General features: G+C 46.7%; 1 protein-coding gene across 3 annotated transcripts in view; it reads left to right on the top strand.

Moving 5' to 3' along the window:
• prr36b (proline rich 36b) overlaps positions 1 to 19873 on the top strand; it is a 29239-nt gene that overhangs the window by 5031 nt on the left and 4335 nt on the right. For 2 of the 3 annotated variants that reach the window (XM_076083150.1, XM_076083163.1), the window contains exons 2-4: positions 9571 to 10303; positions 10779 to 10857; positions 19531 to 19754. In XM_076083150.1, the coding sequence (XP_075939265.1) occupies positions 9685 to 10303; positions 10779 to 10857; positions 19531 to 19754 (922 nt within the window). In that variant the 5' untranslated portion in view covers positions 9571 to 9684. Of the gene's footprint in view, positions 1 to 8077; positions 8302 to 9570; positions 10304 to 10778; positions 10858 to 19530; positions 19755 to 19873 lie in introns of those variants that run through there. The other variant, XM_076083158.1, reaches the window with a different exon arrangement.

The following is a 19873-nucleotide window of genomic DNA, read 5'->3' as shown; positions in this document are numbered from 1 at the left end:
TCCCTTTACCTCCCAGCAGGGCCTTCTGGCTCAGTCTGTCCCGTTGAGCGTCCCAGCGGCTCACTGGAAATCAATTGATAGGAATGGCTGTACCGCGCGCCTTCAAGGAGTTCGCTTGACAATCAGCGAAGAGGCCGACGAGTGTGTTGGTTTTCTGCCTCTGCTTGTTTTTACGGGAGAAAACTGTAATCTGTATGATTTATTACAGTTAGTAATATTGTCCTATAGAGACAATAGAATATGATCACCGGGCTCTTTATAGTACCAATGCAAATACAATCACTCTCTGTCAAGAAACTAGACAGGATTTTTAAATTACTACAAGGAACTGTCCTTTTGTGTTGATTTTGTGGACGAAAGTGGTTTCCGAGCACCAGTGTCCCTTTTGGAGAACCTCTCATTTTACTGCAGCAGAGGTTTGACGGTCTGCTCTGCTCAGTCCTGGTTCTGGTTCTCCCGTGCCTCTCTTCCTTCAGCGGATCTGTCCGAGGTGGATTGGTGGCTCCAGTAGAGTCCCAGCTGAAGGAGTTTCTGTTGAACCTGCATGGTTTCAGCCGACCTTTTGGCTCCGATGACGAGCATTGAGAGTAACTATAACGAAGCCTTCTCCCTGATGGTCTTGTTGATGTATGTAGGTCAGCTGGAGGCATCAGTGTTAAATTGAGACTGTTTCATAACCAGTTAAGAGTTCCTCTCGGTGACCTTAAGTAGGGTTAGTGCATTAACGATACAGCAGAGGGGGAGAGGTGTAAGAAGACACTGGGTGACATAATTTGCCAGATTATTTACAGTTGCTCACAGTTTTCTACAACATTCTGATGGAATACTACTCTCTGTCGCCCCCCCCCCCCCCCATCCCTCTTGGTTGCTTCCTCCCTCTCCCCTGCTCACTCAGCCCTCCCACAGTCTATGGGGAATGTGGGCCATGCAGAGCAGCGGGCTTTGTTGGGAGTTTATTTGTGTGCAGGACAGAGGCGGTTTTCTGACCTCAGGTCGGGGGTGTTTGGGGAATGTGTGAGCTGTGATTAGCCTCGAGGCAGCACCCCCAGCTGGATTTAACCGGGTGTCGTGTACCTTCAGCACCCCTCGTCCGACGCCCACACACACGCACACACCCACAACCACCGTTGTCATCTCTTTTCCTCCATCCCACGCGCGCATCCTCATCAGGGGGCTCCTTTGGTAATAACCAGTTTCACGGATGGCTCCGAGAGGCCTCGGCGTCCTCCTGGAGATCGCCGGCGAGCCGCAGTGATGTGTGTCGAAAGCCGAGGAAGAGGCGGTGACGCGCAGAGCAACCATCCCACTAAGTGTCATGAGAGAGAGAGAGGCAGGGATGGTGGGTAGAAGTGGCTTTGAAAGGTTTTTTCCTCCTGTGATCCTGGACTGCTGTTACATAACTCCTTGACAACGTTGAGTCCCGAGGAGAGAGCTCACTTTGTAGACAGTTTATAGTCTCATACAAGCGGCTGCATTGACTGCTGGAGACGACTCCTAATTTGTTGTGCTCGACGTGTTCAAACAGCGTTCGCCCGTGACTGACGGTAGCCGCTGCAGCTGCCTGTTCCTTGTCTTCTGCCAAGATTTGGCTGAGAGTAGATGAAACATTCAGCGGTGGGGCGTCTCTGCCGCACATCTTTTCCTTTTGATGCAGATCTCTGTGAAGTAAAGACGTCTCTCTCTGACAGTCCCCAGCAGCACTCGTGTTCCCACATTTAGCCTTCTTTACTCAACACCGCTCACGAGTAGCGGGATACCTTCTAGTGTTTCTCACAGTTCGTCTCAGTTCTCATTCATTTTTGGATGCTACGACATCAACTTCAAATCTTTAATCCAAATGATTGTATTGTGCCAATACAATTAAGTTATAATACTATTAATCTATTGATCATTTTCTTTAGTTACTTTATCGATTAATTGTTTCGTATCTGAAATGTTAGACGGTGGTGAAAATAATTTTCTAATCATTTTCCCGGTGACGCCTTCAAAAAGTCTGAACAACAGTACACAACCCCAAATACATTCACTTTAGTGATATACAATAGAAAAGGTCAGATAACCCTCACATTGAACAGTGTTTTTTGTGGCATTTTCTTTTAAAAAGTGACTGAAATCAGTCGACTTATCCTTTCAGCTAATTTTTTATCATTTGAAATACAGACAGATTCACCGATGATGTAGAGACCGTGGGTCTAAGTAGCCCTAAATGGGGTGGGGAGTTGACTGAGCCTACTGTTGTGATTTGGAGTAGGTTGAATGGACAATCTCGGGCCCCGTGCCAGCATGTGGCGTCTTAAATCTAACATTCTCCGCCTCTCACAAAGAGGTCAAATCTGAGTCCACGAGAGGAGTAAATGATGGAAGAGGTGCCGCTTAAATCTCGCAGAGCTGTGGGACAGTTTGGGGCCGTTGTGATGATAACAAGACAGGAAGATCTAAAAGGTCCGACTGATGTTCATTATATAGATATGTATTCTATTAATATCAAGACGTCCATTTGTTAATCATTTTCCAAATAAGGATTTAATGCATTTAAGCATCATAAGTGGCCACACTTTGTTGTCTTTGTGAAGAAATATATATATATATATATATATACACACACACATGTTTTGTATTAAATGAACAGTTATTCAAGCAAAGACAGCTCCCTGTGTTTCCACATTACGAGATGTGCTTTGTAAATCGGTTCATTAGCGGTGTCAAAGAGCTACGCCGAGGCTCATCTTCGGTTTGCTGCTCGCAGAGATAAAAGCACGTCAATTACAGGGTCAGAGGCCACCGACTGCTCGTTAAGAATGCCTTCAAAACCCACCGACTCCCTCTCTCCCCCCCCCACCACCGCCACCGACGTCTTTGCCCTCTCGCGGGGGTCACACGTCGGTTGCGTCTTGAATCGAGCTCCAACGGGCGGATTGTCACATCGGCCACAAAAGCGCACTTTCTTTTTTTTGCATCTTTTCTACCGCCCCACCCCCTACCGCCACTGCCTCCTTCCCCCCCACCCCCCACAATCCCTCTCTTTGACTGCTATTTAGAGTAGGCCCCGGGGATAGAAGAGGGCTCACAGAATGCTCATGCGTGCACACAGTTGTGTGCAGTGAAAGCACAGCCGACTTTCTACCACGGCGATTTCGCGCGTGGCCTTGGACGGTCAGTCGGCTAAAGCACTTGTGACTCGGGGCTGTTGTGTAGAGAGGAGGGTCCCTTGTTTTTCTAACTGACCGTGGATGTGATCAGATGTGAACACGCACACCACGGCCCGAGAGCAGATTTGACATTAACTTAACATTTAGCTCAGTAACTCACGCCGCAGATTCTTCATTTGAATCTGCATAATGGTATTTATCCTGCCAGCACTTCTTTAAATGTGACCTCCTGCTGTTTTCTAAACAGGCATGACAGTGCATGTCACCCCCCCCTCCTGCACACACACACAAAGTAGTAGATTGTTGTACTCGATGCAAAAAACTAAAATGGGGTCAAAGTAGCAGTTTTCTGTTGAAATATGCTGATGGCCTGATTGTTCAAGAACAGCGTTTTTTATGTCTAGACAGTCAGTGAAGCTGAGATCCCTCAGAGGAGCTGGATGCCTTCCAGTTATTGACAGTATAGGCCCGAACAGCGTTGTGTATCAGGGATACACACACACACACACACACAATTTGTTTGTGTCCCAGTGTGGGTTTATTAGGAAGGGAGGATGATCTCATCTTGCATAGCTGGCTTGGCCATCATTAGCTTACCGCTTGAGGCCGATTAAGTGTAATAATAATGACAACAACAACAGAAATAAAGTAGAGGGCATTTCCCTAAAAGCAAACTTTGCCTTAAAATAATAAATCCTTGTAATGATGATATAAAAACAGGAATGGGTTCAAAATAATGTAAACTACATGCTGTACTTACACAATACATACACAAATGCATACAGTATGTACTGTGTGTAAATGTATAAGAAGTAGTGCTGGGCAACGATTCAAATATTTAATCGCGATTAATCGCATGGATTTTTTGCGATTAATCGCATTATGGCAAAGTTCAATAATGAATTCAAAAGTAGTGTATTGCGCACTTTTATTTTAAAAGTACTGCTATATGAACAAAAGGGCAATAACATTTGGTTCATGAGATGCAGGTAGCATGTTTTATACTTAATGTGAATATAATTCATACTTTGTTGGCATCTTATTCTGAAAACCGGATGTTCGTCTGAAGAAACCGGATGTTGTCTCACGTTAATCTTTCCGTTAACTTTCAATGTCCTTCGCTCGCTCCCGATCTGTGCCGTTTAAATGCGTTTACCGTGAATTTCAGCATATAGGTGCACTAACATTACTGACTATAGGATGTTTGCTGGCTTTTATCCCACTGTTCTTGTCATCCTCTTGTTATGTATATGTAAAATTATAATAAATTTAAAAAATGCGTTAACGCGCGATAAAATAATTGTCGGCGTTAATTAATGAATGCGTTAACGCGAAATGAACGCGTTAACTTGCCCAGCACTAATAAGAAGATACTTAAGAATTTAATTCAAACAAGTGTGAGCAACAAAATGGCATTAAAACCAGTAGAAACAAAGGCTGTTCCTTTAGTTGATGATCACACCAACCATGGGACTGATTCATCTTTATACAAAGAATGTAAACAGTGTGTGTGTTTGTCTGTGTGAGGACGGGGGGGTCCCGATCCTGTTCTCAGACCAGTGCCCTTGGTGTGGGTGTGTGTGTGGGTTTCCTTTGTTCCCGGTTACCGTGTAGCTCATCATTGAGGCTTGCGTGGAATTTGGAGTGGGATGCTGGCTCAGACCACATGATTTGGACGCGTCGCGAAGGCCAGCGAGTGCATTTCTGCAAAGTCGACTACATTCAGAATTTTCTACAGCGCAGGACATCCCACCCCACTTCCACGCCGCTCTGTTCTGTCTGCAGCCATTGTTTTGTAGCTAGTAGACAGCGAGGACAACAACTGCAGCCCGTTGAAGTAGTTCGCCTTTGTGCGCATGTGTGTGTCGCTCGGGGTCACAGGAGGTCAGGACAGCTGAGCGGCCGCCTCGTCTTGATGTAGTTCCATTCTCCTCAGATTAAGCCATTTAATGTTCTAAACAGTTCACACACTGATGCTAAATGTTTAGATATGGACCTAATGCAGCCGACACGGCCATCTGTCTGGAATTAGCGGCTGGAAATGTGCACTAGCTCAGAAGCAGTTATGTATCATGTCAGTGAATAGGGTTCATTATCCCTTATGGGTGGAAAACAAGGGTTGTGGGGCCAAAGATGTTGCTGGAGAGGATTTCTGGGAGGAAACTAACACATTTGGCCTCATACGTTTCAGGTTTACTCACAGGGCATGAGCCTAAGACTCGACCCCCCCCCCGGTCCAACCTTAAATATTATGATTGGAGAGAGGACTTAAGTAATGCGACCCCAGTGTGGCATTATGTAATGAATGGTAGTGCAATCCCATTGTAACCCTCTTAAAGGAGACATTCCTTCCAAAGGAGCTCATTTCCTGGTTCATTGTTGTATTTTGGATTTCTACTAGAACATTTATTGTTCAAAAAACTCTTTTATTTGTTCTCCTACTGTCCGTCTGAATGTACCCGTATTCACCTTCGGGCTGAAATGCTCAGTTTTTAGCGCGTTTCAATGGAATTGCGTCGCTAGGCAACAGCTGAGGCCCCTTATTTACTTCCTGTCAGCTGATTTCATTCCCATGCACGGCAACACTGGAAATGAACGGTGACAAAAGTGTGAAACGGTCTGTATCTTGTATCTTGTATAATTGTGACATCACAACGGTGCGACTCATTTAAAGGCACAGTGCCTGAATACGGGCTCCATGTACTTTCACAGTATTCATATAGCACTTAGACCTGCTTTATGATTAAAAAAGACATAAAAATCTAGCTTTTAACAGTATGGGACCTTTAAATAATGTAAATCCGCTATAGTTGAAGTGACAATGAACCTGCAAAACAATTGACTTCCAGCTGCTTAATGTCCAGAAAGCTGGAGTTGTGCCACAAAGCGCTGCGGTGCACTTGTGTGTAATTGTATGAATGTGAAGCAGCGGCTTGTAAAAATGAGGATTTCTCAGCAATATCCAAGTAGCATAAAACAATTATCGAGGAATTCAACCATCGCAAGCAACCGTCCCACAGCTTCAGAACGGGCTAACTTATCATTTTCAACCCTCACCGGATGTGTTCCCTTGTAACAGCCAGCTCCCTCCGTCAGTTTGTAATGGAATAATCTCATCTAATTAGGTTGATTGAAAAGCTGTAATAGCCTTAATGGGGTTAGATGTTTCAGTCGGGACTGACGCAGTAATTAGGGGCAAAAATTCAAGGTAATATAGATTTGTTGCTACACAGCCTTCCAAATGGAGACGTACACAAAGTTCAGATTTCTTAATGATGGTCACACCTACCTCCAGTTTCTGTGGCGAGTAGATGTAAAAACAAAAGTGTGTTCCTGCCCTGGTTGCTAGCCTTGTCTACGCGTACCATTGACTGATGGTGCTAATGACGTACGGGCCGGGTGAGCGAGCAATAGAGCCAAAGAGAGAGAGAAGTGCAATATCACAGCTGTCTGGAGACTCGCAGGAGAAAGAGAAATGTTCCTCTGGCTGTGGCCGTGCAATTAGAATTTATCACTCTCACACACACACACACACACACAGCAGCAGTGTTGGGTAGTTTGGAGCGGAGCAGTGAGATAGAACAGCCAGGCCAGATGTTTTAGTCTAGGGTGGGAAGAGCAGAACATCAGTCTGAAGTAGAAAGGACGGAATGGTAATTGGTCTTATTTCCTGGTTCATCGCTTAAGGTCACAAACAGTGGCGCGCTTGCTTTAGAGATTTTGGAGTATTTAGTGTAAAAACTTAAATAGAGATCTATATATATGTCTCTTAGACAATACATTTGGTGCTAAAATCCTAAAAATCCTATCTTGATACAATGTAGCCATCAAAAAAAAGTTAGCCGGAGACGGCGTTTTAAACCAACCAATGGCCCTAATGATAGCTTAATAGCTTAACGTTAGCAGCTAGGTCTGAACCATCGACTGTATGTAAGAAGTGGACGTCGTCACCCATTGGTTTGTGGACTGCGGTTTTGAATCCTTGAGTTCGGCATTGTTTTGCCGTCGCCATCTTGGCTTTTTGCAACCAGAAGGTGTACAACCGAAGGCTGAATAAGACAAATCAACTTTCATGAACTGATAACACTGTGAAGTACTGACACAATAACACAGACAACTCTCAGAACACCGTGGTAGCAACCTGTCAATCACAAGTTAGCCCCGCCCTAAATCATACTCTGCTTTATGGTCTATTTGACTCTTAATGGACCATAATTTACAAAATGAACATCATGCTGTATTGAAGAAGACTTGAAACTAGATATTGAGACCATAAACTCATGTTTATAATGTTTACTGAGGTAATAAATCAAGAGAGAAGTAGAGTTAATCATTTTTCAGAACCGGGGGTTGCTTTTCAGAACCGGAGGTTGCTTTTCAGAACCTTTTCAGAACCGGAGGTTGCCGCCTGCTATGCTCACACTACGTACTGAGCTATTCCCCAAAGGAGCTACGCATTAAAAGAAAGGCAGTCTGAATCGCAGGTTTTGTTCTGAAACCAAACTGAAAACAGTGTGAACAGTGTTTACTCTCCATCTTGCTGCACCAGCATCCACCCTCTCTCCCAAAAGCTGCGACTGGTAACACGATTAAGCCAACTGTCCACATTCTGTAGCCTCAATGGCATTTAAACCCCCCCCCCCCTGCGACCGAAGGGTGCGGCACGAATGTCTTCTCGTTGCTACCCGTCGTTTCCCCCTCGGGTTGTTTTGAGGGTGGCGGCCTGTTGCACTAGCTGTGTATATCTCTTCTGTGTTAATATGGGATATTTAGATTTTTGTTTTTCTCACTTTCACCCCCTCTGGCCCTCCTCAGCTGCTCCGGCCATCTGTGCAAAGGCAAAACACAGAACAGAGGGATGGCGGGAGAGGGGGGGGAAGAAATCAAGGAGGGGCGGGGGGGATGTTTGTGAGAAAAGAAAGAAGGCCTTTTGACATGTGAGATTTGAGTTTAGAGGATGAGTAACGGATGACGGAAGAGGGAAGGAAAGATGAGGGAGAGCATTGGATGAGGGAGTTGTTTCCAGGAAGCCAGCGGACATAAAGATGATGTGTGTGCCCTTGTAGAAGTAGGACAGTGTGCACGTTTAGGTCAGTGGAAACCGGGATGACTGGTGCTGTCTGGAGTCGGACCAAGCAGCGATCGGCCAACAGTGAGCTCATTTTACATCTTTGTTTATCGCGCTCCCTGTCTCTCTCTTTCGACCCACCTTCCCAGTCTGTTCCCATGCTCCACAGGCCAAGCCTCTTCCTCTCCCCCGGCCCCTGTGCTGCCTCAGAGTTTGTCTCACCACTCAGCCCCCCCCACCCCCCCCTCCAGCTTTTAAAAACCTATCCGTTTCCCCTCGTCCTTCCTTCTTAGCTGAGGAAACTAAATAAGAGACAGTTGTCTAATGTTGACGCAGACGACGTGTGACAGCCTGTGTTACAGATGGTTGCCCTTTTTATCAGGCCTCATATGCTTCACGTCTCACTTCTTGTCCTCGGTTGCGCATGTCTCCTTCAAACTTCTCTGTTTGCATCAAACCGTCTGCCCGTCTTCGGGGTTCTATCGCGCACGCCTTCGACCCACTTAGCAAACGCATCCGAGCCGCGTTTCCCACCTCACCTTGCTTTTCTTTTTATAGCCGTTGTGGCCTAATAGTGTGAAGCCGGCTTTTTCACCCATGTGCAGATTCAATAAAGTTGCGTGTCTTAACGTTATTACAGGTGGCATGCGTGTCTGCAGTTAGCGTGCCGAAGCTTTTTGCCCCTTTCCCCTTAAGTGTATTATCCCGGAAAACTAGTCTTCCACACGAGTGACTCTGAAGCCATTTTGTTACCAATGAAGAAAAAAACACAACGGCAACACAAAGCCAACCCGTAGCGGCTACGCCGGCCAAGTGTGTCACTGAGCTTTTCAGCTTCACAGAGGGGACCGATTGCCGCTGCACTGCAGTCCGCATTGGAAATAATTGAGGCCATTTGTAGAATGTGTTTTTTTTTTTTTTTTTTTCTGCAGTAGACGTGTCCTCTTCTGCCCATCCTTCTGAGACATAAAACATGACATCAAATGTGTTGATCTAGTTGTCCCAGTACGACTGATGAAGCTGTCATGTGTGATGTATGTCTTTCTCCGGGTGTGACATTGTCCCAGATAGGCTTCAGTCCTCTCTTGGGTTGATGCAGCGGCTCAATCTACACAATAACACAATTCTACTCCACTTCAGTTTCAGTTTTTCTGCTTACAGTTGGACAAAAATATATCTGTATGTATGCGTGTGTGTGATGCTGAAGCGGTAAGAAGATACAAGCCATCACTTTATCTGATTCTCCAGGATTAACAGCATTCCTGGTGCTGTACTGATAGGAGAGACTGCTTCTCATGTCTGGTCTTGCTGTTGACTAACTGTACCGTACATTGTCCTCCTGTCTCTCTCCAGATCCTGTCCTCCAGAAAGCCTGTAGACCCCGTGGCCATCCTGTGAGATTTGAGTCAGCCCCCCCCCCACCCCCTCCCTGCCTTGCAGAGACGGACCGCCACCACTCAAGGAGAGATGAAGCCAGATGGGGTTGCCACGGCGGCGCTGGAGCCCATGGAAACGTTGGAATCCAACCCAGTAAATGAGGCGGCGCCAGCAGCAGCGGGACAGGAGCCCAACCAGGCGGCCAGTCCGGCGGAGGAGGAGATGCCACAGCAACCTGCAGCAGAGACGGGCCAGGTGGAGCCCAAGGCGGACCCGGCCAAGGAAACTCCGGCAGCCAAGACTGGCAACAAAACCTCAGGAGACCCCAAAGCCAAGACTACCAACAAGGCCACGGCCAAGACGAAACCTGGCACCACGAGCCCAACCAAGACCACGCCTGGGTCCCGGCCCAACACTACCCAGAGCCGCCTCTCCAATGGCGTGTCCAAGCCCCAGACCAATGGGGTGGCGAAGAAAACCGCACCTGCTGCGGTGAAAAAGACCGCCCCGACCCCGGCTCCAGCTAAGAAACCAACGGGCACGGCCCCGGCCCCAAAGATCAAAGTGGGCGAGAAGAAACCCACAGGGGCAGCCAATGGCGCAAAGTCGATGACCGGAACGACAATGGCAGCCAAGAAGACAGCGCCCGCCACTGCTGTTGGTGTCAAAACCGGCACCGCTGCTGCTGCAGCTGTTAAAAAGCCCCCAGGTTGGTGAAAATGTCACCACAACACAGAGAAATTGCAAAGTGTAATTCAGAATGTAGGATGTGTGGGAATAAAATACCCTCCACAGTAAAGCGTAGCATGACATGCTTTCACAGCTCTGCTGCTAGGAGTGTCCACTGTAATGTGGTGACATGCGGATACATGCACACTGGATGGATTCAGCACACACATTACATATGAGTGGCTGCTGGTAATTTACAAATGCATTTGTCCTACATCCTGATGACATGACCTACATCTGTGATATACATACTACTCCAAACTATAGTATACTATGTTATATAGTACTGTTCTAATCTCATCTTCTGTCCTCTCCTCTCACCTCCTCTCCTTTCATCGCTCCTCTGTTATCATCTCATTTCCTCTCCTCCTCTACTCTCCTGTTCTCTCTTCTCATCTTCTCTCCTTTCATCTCTCCTGTCCTCTTCTCTCCTCTCCTCCTCTTCTCTCATCCAGCTCCCAAGACCACCTCTGCAACTCCCACCAAGCCCAGCTCTACTGCCTCACCCAAGCCCCTTGTTTCCAAGGCAACCAGGTAGGTGTGACATTGGTGCAGAACTGAAGCCTCACCTTTGTGTGTGTGTGTGTGTGTGTGTCTGCGTATATGTCCGAGATTTCGGTCGCGAAAGAGACAAGCGCGCCCCTTTTCTTAAAAGCCTTTCCACTGATTTGCCAGCAAATCGGCAAATTTGCTCCAGAACCGCAGCAGCTCCGAGTAAATTGTCAAATAGATAAGAATTGCGGTTGACTAGGTTCCGCATTATAAATCGCTGCTCAGTGCCGAGTGAGACGCAGCATGTTCAAAAAGGCGTCACTTGGCGACAGGTTCAAAGACGACCCTGTGTGAGAAAAGAAACACCCTGGAGGAGCGACGCACAATGATCCCCCACATAGAGGCCTGGGAGGGCCGGGCATAAGTAGGCCAGCCACGAGCCAATGTCAGAACAAGCCTCAGAGCAACGCCTTATACAGCAGCATTATACATAAAACAAGTTTTGGGAAGGAGTGGGGGGTGTAGGAGGGGGGGGTCAGAAGAATTAACTGCAAACAAGGGAGTGCTCTTAATGTTTTCGTTTCCCCAGAGAGAGCGTTTCTGTACACCAGCGTGTGTTGTGAGCGTGTTGCGCGAGTCAGCATGTGTTCCTCACCTGAGTCCGGAGGTGGCTTAGCGATAGACCGGGAGAGGGGACTGAAGGAGGCCTTTGTCTGAGAATTGGGGGAGATTGCGATCAGACCGAAGCCTTCGGGAGTGTGCCCGTCCTTTTCAACAGGGGTTCATACCGCCGCCTCCGCTGTTTGTTTTTCTGTTAGAGCAGTGGCCCTCTTTCTTCCTCCCTGTGACGCCACCGCGGTGTGCGTTGTGTCACCACGTCGGTATGTCTGTGTAGGGACTTTGTTCGGGCAGAAACACTTGCGTCAAACAGATCGGACTCCTCGTAGCAAACTTGTTGTCGCAAATAGAAACGACCACCCGAGGAAGATGCTTTTAAAGGGACATAGTTTGTCCACCAGAGATTTCTGACACGTCAAATACAAAATGTAATGAATACTTTTAATGATGTGTTTATGTCACGTATGATTAGTGACGTTGGCCTCAGAAATCCGACAGAACAGATGGCAGCACTGATTAAGTTATGGAATATACACACATGAAACAAAAGCCGAAGGATGCCATCAAAAATGTATATTTCTTTATCTTCTTTTCTGTACAGTCATTGCCAACAGACTAACATGACGTACTAAGTTTGCAGCCACTTCCTTCCTCCTGACAACACGGTGTTGCACATGAAAATCCCTTAGGTCACTCCGAACACACACACACACACACACACACACACACACACACTCTCTCTCCATGTGCCGCGGGTAGCAGTTGGATTGTTGAGATTACACTCAGATTACGGCTTTATACAATGGTTGATGTGCAAACATCTAATTAAAAGGGATTACACAAGAGCATGATAGTAATCGCCACTGTGGTACAGAACGCGCATTGTTGCATGCCAGTATGAACCGGCGTGATTTCATTCTTAACTACCGACAAATTTAACAACTTCTCCGTGGAGCACGAAACCTCACCACCATTTAGTTCCTGTCAGGAACTATTAACTGGTTATGAAGCTGTCTCAATTTATTACTAAAGCCTTTTATATGACCTACATAAGTGAAAGAGACCATCGGAGAGAAGATCGGCCATTTCTATGTAGTTACTCTTAATGCCGACGGCTCGGATTCTGCGCAAAATCAGATAGAAACTCTTCCAGTCTGGAAGGGAGGCACGGGAGAACCAGAATCAGGACTGCACAGAGCAGACCGTCAGGCCTCGCTGCAGTAAAATGAGAGGTTTTCTAAAGGGACTCTGATGAACGGAAACGGCACCGCTTTCGTCCACAGGGACCGCCAAAATCAACGCAAAATGAAAGCGCCTTGTCGTGACTTTAAATATAGAATACCACACAGGAAAATCAGCGAAACAAATGAAGACAATTAGAGTGTTTTAACACTGATGGAGTTACTATAACTCATAACAATCATGGCATCAATCACTCCCGTCCTCTGCCTATATTTCAGACATGCTTTAGAGAAGTGAACCCAGTGAGTCCAAGTCGAGCACAAGAAGAGCTTGTATGGGTGCTATCAATAGCCCCTTTTCACCCCTCATCAGTTGAGCCAGTGCACAGCTCGTGCTGCCATGTTACTAATAGAACACGCACCAAGTGAGAAGTGACCTGCCAGGCTTTCAGATAAAAAGGCTAATGAGCAAATTTGTCAAATTTGAGCTGAAATCCAGCCGAAGCTAATATTGTAATCGGGTTAAGATTGGATTAGAAGTGTTGGAGGCAGTGTTTTGTGTTGTTAGAGCGTGAGCTAGTCGTCGAGGATGTGTACATAGGAAGATCTATCCGCAGTAAGATCTACATATGAATCCCAGAGAGAGAGTTACGACCATTACTGACGCTGGTCTCCTCTGACAGCGCCGTGTGCCCTTGCAGGCATACTTTGTTAAGTGCGCGCGTGTGCTCGTCAGCGTTTGTATATGTGACGCGCTTTGACAGGGCCATTAATATCTGCTTTAATTAGATTCTACCCTTTCCCAACCTCCCTTAATCCTTAATGCAGGCCCGCTTTCAGTGGTGGAGAAGTAGACAGGAAACGTAAACTGCCCCATCAGACACATCCTGCTTCAGCTACTGTTATCTCACACACACACATACACCAGGGGTGGGTCTCTCAATTTACTCTGTTTCTCTTAAGGCTCAGTTGATTTAATTCCATCTGCAGCAGGTTCCAGTTATCAGACAAATAAAAACGGCGGAGCGGATGCAGGTTCCACTAAGTGACATCAATCTCATTTAAGGCCTCTCAAGTGTTTTGTCCCTCTCATTCAGCAGGAGGTTTTAGCGAAATTAAATTAGGTTTTCTTAGTTGTTGATGCCAGTGACTCTTTATTATGGCTCGTTCCTTGTCTGGCTGTTTTTATTTCTGACATGCACAGCCAACCTTTTTTTGTAACAGACTTAACTGGCCTATATATATATATATATATATATATATATATAACTTTTTAGTCCTACACAGGCGGCAACCTCCATGTCTAAAAAGTGAAGCCAATGCGGAAGCGTCTTAAACTCTCTCTACTGGCCAGCAGGGGGCGACTCCTCTGGTTGCGTGTCTGATTGTATAGAAGTCTATGAGAAAATGACTACTTCTCTCTTGATTTATTACTTCAGTAAACATTGTAAACATGAATTCATGGTCTCAATCTCTAGTTTCAAGTATTCTTCATTACAGCATGATGTTCATGGGACAATCCCATGAAGTGAAGTGTGTTCATCTGTGTGCGCGCACCGGCTGTTTGAGGCTGATTGCCCGCAGCGCACAAACCATTACGGGTCGCTAGAACGTCATGTCTTTCTGGGCCGCTGTGTAAGCTGACAGTTTATGCGTCAGCTTGTGCGCATGACCAATTTTTGTCTCCCTTGGTTAGCCGCACAGGCGATTCGTTGTCCAGTTATGCATTGATGACTGAGGACTGGTGTGCAGCATGCAAACACTACATAGGTGCCTCAGTGTATATATGGACGCTTGCATAGTAGGAGCAGCATGATATTAGGATGCAGAGCATGTGTTCATTCGCCGGCGTATCACTGCCGGTGAAGGGGGAAGGGAGGCATGTACGCGCCGGCTCGTCGAAAACACGTGGCGGCGCTCGCACGTGTCCCGTCGAGCTGCTCTGCCGTCTGCCGATGCCGTAGAGGGAAGCGAAATAACAAATAAAAAATGGTGGCGGCAGTGTATGGAAGCTACGCGGCTGAATAAGTCATGCGTCCCCGCTGAGCTCCCGTCACTGCTGCCAGAGATGCATACAGAGTGCGAGGGCTGTGCATGCAGAGAGCTGAAGTCATGTGCATGAATGTGTGTGTGTGTGTGTGTGTGTGAGTGTGTGTGAGAGAGAGGCAGGTGTGGGGGAAAAAAGAAGCGGAGGACCAGAGGGTGTCTCTGTGTGAAGCAGAGGGTGATATTGGCCTATAGATTAGAGGACAAAGGAAGGGCATTCAGTCCTTATTTCACAAACTCTGAGGAGGAAAATAGGACGAGCTCGCTGTCGGGCGATCAGGCGGTTTTTCCATTTTTGCCCTCGCTTTCTTTGCCAACCTCTCAGCCACCCCATGTTCCCACATTAGTCATGCTGTCTTCCTCCCTGATGGTCCCTCAGGGATGATATATTTTTATTGGACCGAATTGAATGCAACCCTCCTCATGATCTAACAAATTACTGCTGATGTAATGGGCCTGTGTGTGTGTGTGTGTGTGTGTGTGTGTGTGTGTGTGGCGGGCAGCGTTCAGGGTCCTCTCCACACACACTGTGCTGCCGTCCAGCACTAAGCAGGCTGTAAATCCTCCGTCCCACTTTGGGTATGGCAGGTGACATCCGTGGTTTTTACGGAGGTGCAGCCGCAGAGCCAATTACCAAATGGATGTAGCGGGAACGAGTCCAGAGAGAGAAGGAGAGGGACGGAAGGAGGCGTGCACGTCTGAGTGTGTGAGACAAAGGTTGGAGAGTGCACAGGCTTGCTTGTGGGTGTTCACTCATGCTGCAGACATGTGATAGATGTAATAGACATCGGAGAAAACGCTTTGTGGAACCAGACCCACATATCAGCTGTTCTATTTTCAAACATAAGCTGAGCATATATATATATCTATCTATCTATCTATCTATTGAGACATAAACTCATGTTTACAATGTTTACTGAGGTAATAAATCAAGAGAGAAGTAGAGTCATTTTCTCATAGATTTCTATACAACCAGAGGAGTCGCCCCCTGATGGCCATCAAAAAGAGTGCGAGTTTAAGGCACTTCAGCTTTGGCTTCACTTCTCCTATCTGGAGATGCCGCCTTGGTTTAGGTTGTATTTGATCTACACTGTAGAACATGAAGCACCAGAGGGCTGCACTTCCTGCTCTGCTGCTGCTGCTGCAGATTAAGCAGACACCTCTGTGGCTTCGGGCTACCAACCACAGTGAGCTCCTGTTGTCCCATAAAGATACGTTAGGAAAGGGATGATCACATATAGAGCGGAGCCCTCTCATCAGGTTCATTTAACAATGACCCTCGGTCACATGACTGTGTGCTTCACGAGAGGCCGCTCCAACCAGGCTGAAGATCCTGCCTCCATATGTCTGGTGCTCAATTAACACGGCATCATCTTTAAATAGTTTGGGAGGGCCCTCCTCTACGGTTACGTCGCCCCTTTGCTGCGGGGGAAGATGTCTGCCTGCTTGCTCGCTTAGCTCCTGCTTACTCATGTGGCCCCCCCCCCCCCCCCCCCTTTCATCTCATTATTCAAATCGCAGCCCGACTCTTGTTGTCTTCTCAAACAAAGCAGCACCAGCAGGCAACCGCTTCTTTTCTTTTTTTACACAGTAATCTGTCCTCTGCCCCAGTGATTGAGGAAATGTGTAGTTGCAATAATACTAGAGTGTTAATAATGATCCTCAGGCGACAGAGGCGAACGTTAAACACCTCGCTGTGCGCCAGTAGCAACCAAACAGTTATTTTTTCTGGGCTGTCTGTTTCTCTCGGCGGGGGGGAATATGAACTACACGGCTTCCCACAAGCCGCCATTGAGTTCGCAATGTTTAATTAAAGACTGCAATAAGTTATCGTACCGTGGCCCTGTCTCTCAGATGCTGTAGTGTTCTTTGATAAAGGAAGAAGAAGACATCGATATAAGATAATGTGTAATCGGATGAATAATTATCTGCCCCCTCCGTCCCATCTCTCTCGCTTGGTCTCCCTCTTTCCTCTTTCCTTCTCAGTGGCCCGGTTCATTTCCAGCACTCTCTAAAGCAGTACCTGTCTTTTTGGATTATCCATACTCCTTTTATCAGACGGATTATTGCGAATGCTCTCTCCGAGTATCCCCCTCAGCATGCTTCATCTCAAATGCCAGGTTCACCCCATTCTCCTCCCCCTGTAACTCTTTTTCTTATCTTCTACTCCCTAATTCAGGCTCCACAGAGTCCAACATTTATTTATAATTTCACATTTTAACGTCTTGTTTATTTGCCGACCAATAAACATCTCTTTTAACGTTTCCCAATTTATCTAATTGATTTAATTTAGGACTCCGAGCTTTGTAGTACAGAATCTTATAGAGAAGACATTTTAGATTAAATTAATTTTAATTAAATTCGATTTCTAATTGAAGACTTTTTAAAAACGTTTTTTCCCTGAGCCAGCACGGTACATTCCACTTCTGTGCCAGCTGATAATCATTTTCCTCGTCTCTTTTACAAAAGGAGGGGGCGTGGCTTTTCAAATGACCTCATCATCAGCCTTTCTGATTTTCCAGTAAACACACAGTAAAACGACGCGTCACCGATGAGTCCGTTCGTGGTTTTCCACAGCCAGATATTTATGGGTTGTAGATTATCAAAACCGCATCGACATGATCCAACAACCTCAGCATGAGTAACGCAGCTTTCACTACCCCGAAGCGATCCTGAAATGTTGTGGATCAGCTGTAAAAGCTTGTTTGAACTCCCGACGTGACCACACCCCTGGTTGTGTTGCCACCCGTCGCTCCCTGGCTCTAATCTCATTTTGTGTTACCAAACCGTATTCCGTTACATTTGCCAGGTAGCGAACAGCACGCACCAGCTCACCGCCCTCGCAGACAAGAGTGTGCTTTTAACACAGCCCGAGGTTCCAGCTGGCTCATTCGGAGGAGTTATTTTAGTTTCTCCTTTCAGTATTAAAGATTAACGTGTTCCCAGCCAGCTTCGCTCTCCCGCTTACCTCTCTCTCTCTCTCTCTCTCTCTCTCTCTCTCTCTCTCTCTCTCTCTCTCTCTCTCTCTCTCTCTCTCTCTCTCTCTCTCTCTCTCTCTCTCTCTCTCTCTCTCTCTCTCTCTCTCTCTCTCTCTCTCTCTCTCTCTCTCTCTCTCTCTCTCTCTCTCTCTCTCTCTCTCTCTCTCTCTCTCTCTCTCTCTCTCCTCTCTCTCTCTCTCTCTCTCTCTCTCTCTCTCTCTCTCTCTCTCTCTCTCTCTCTCTCTCTCTCTCTCTCTCTCTCTCTCCTCTGCCAGTGCTCGCTCAAGTCTTTATTTAGAAACAGGCAGTTCGTGCAGCATGGGCCCCGGGAGACTGCACACCACAGCCCTGTCAGGACCACTACACGTAGGCTACATCGCTCAGATGTGACACAGTTCAGAGCAGGCGGGCCGATGCGCAAAAGTGTCATTCCCTCGTGGGGAGTGGGTATAGACGAGAGATCAGGGACAAGGGTGGACTGTGTTTTGGGATGCCTCTCTGGGGTCCATGGTGACTCACCTCCCAGACTGCTTTGCTTCTAAGCCCCTCAGGGGACGTTCATCATGGCGGCTGTGGAAGAGCTAGTTGGGGCTCAGATGCTGCAGGGATGACGTGTTTGTGGAGGGCCAACACAGACGTTTGCATCGCACCGGTTCACTCAACAAAATGTGCCGATGGGATTTTTCCGCTGGGTTTCGGAATTTTGCAGAAAATCAGCTCTGTGGTGTTTATTATGCTTCACGAATGAATACCGCTTTTATGATTTTTGAGGTGTGAATGAAATATTCAGAAGTAAATAGCGAACGTTAGGCTGTAAAACAAACTCCACCACGGTCACATGTTCCTCGTCTCCCCCACTGAGCTGAAGGCAGACTAGTGTTTGGTGTGATTACGCTTCGTAGTCTCATTTAGCCACTTTTTTTTAAGACACGAAAAAGCTTAACATTAACTGTTCAAGTATCCAAAGCTTGTCTTAACCACAAACCTTAGTTCAGACGTCTAATCAAAAACCCATTGACTTTGAAATGAGGGAACCTGAAGTGCAAAAGTGCTGACTCATTTCCTAGTTTTAGGGACTCATCCCGGCAGCGCTCTACTGATTTATTTAATGCAAATCCCTCACGCGATGCTTTTTGCTCGTGGTCTTTTATAATAAATCCATCAAACTTTCTTTTTTACAGCACCTTTCATACATGCTTTACAGGCGGCTGAACGAGCCAATAAGACGACAACAAATGAAAAACAACCAAATTGAGGCTGCACATGAGAAAGAACAATAAAATAATGAAACTAACAGAATTGATAAAAGACTATAAATAAATAAATAAATATAACAGATAAGTGGGAATAGCTTCTTATCTTCGACAGCGCGGTCGTCAGTGTCGGGGCTCCTTGTGTGACCATGTTTACAAGTAGTCATTCGATTTGGGCTGATGCCACCATCTGTGAAAGGCTATTTAGTTCAGGGCTTTGGCTGCTTGTGCACCCACTAACGACGGCCTGTCCTCTCCTTATCCTCCCTTGTATTGTTTTGTACGCTCATGTTTGTGCTGTTTCTGAGCGTATCCTCTGGCAGCAGAAGTGACTAATGAATGACAAGTCAAGGTCGTTGCTCCCTGTCACGACCATTCCGAGGCACTTAGAGTATAGGGCTGACCACCACATGAGGCTGGCCCCCTAGCTGTGGCATGACAGCTCAAAACGCTTCAGTCCGCTTCAATAAGCCAATAAGGAAATTGCCATTGTTTTGAGCTAAGTTAGTTATGTCTGTCCCATGGGGATTTGTAAAAGAACATATAACCGTAACCGGCATTGTTTTCTCTGCCCCAGATCTCTGTGCGGTAGCTCCTCTCCGTGTCGCTCAGCCTTCTTCTTTGTGTTCATTTCTTTAGGACTACACCCGGCACGGCAGCGTCATCTCGTCCTGCCACAGGCTCCACCCGGCCGCCCACTACCAGCACAACCAAGAGCTCCCCAGCTGCAGCCAAAACTACCACCCCTAAAACCTCCTCCACCACTGCCAAGCCCGCTGCCTCCAGAGTAACCTCCACTACCCCCTCTGGTGGCAAACCTCCAGCATCGCAAACATCCAGAAACACAACCCCTGTGAAAAAAGGTGATGCGCAAACAAGAATACATCTTTTCTTTTGTACAAAATTAGGTTTGACATATCCTAACAATATTCAAGTGCTTATTTTGTTATGATAGGCTGTTGTTAAGTTTAATATTGTTTAA

Source organism: Anarhichas minor, unplaced genomic scaffold (assembly GCF_050575085.1).
Source record: "Anarhichas minor isolate MPS153535 unplaced genomic scaffold, ASM5057508v1 ptg000007l, whole genome shotgun sequence".
Lineage (NCBI taxonomy): Eukaryota > Metazoa > Chordata > Actinopteri > Perciformes > Anarhichadidae > Anarhichas > Anarhichas minor.
Note: the sequence above shows the minus strand (reverse complement) of the source record. Positions and strands in the feature narration are given on the sequence as shown.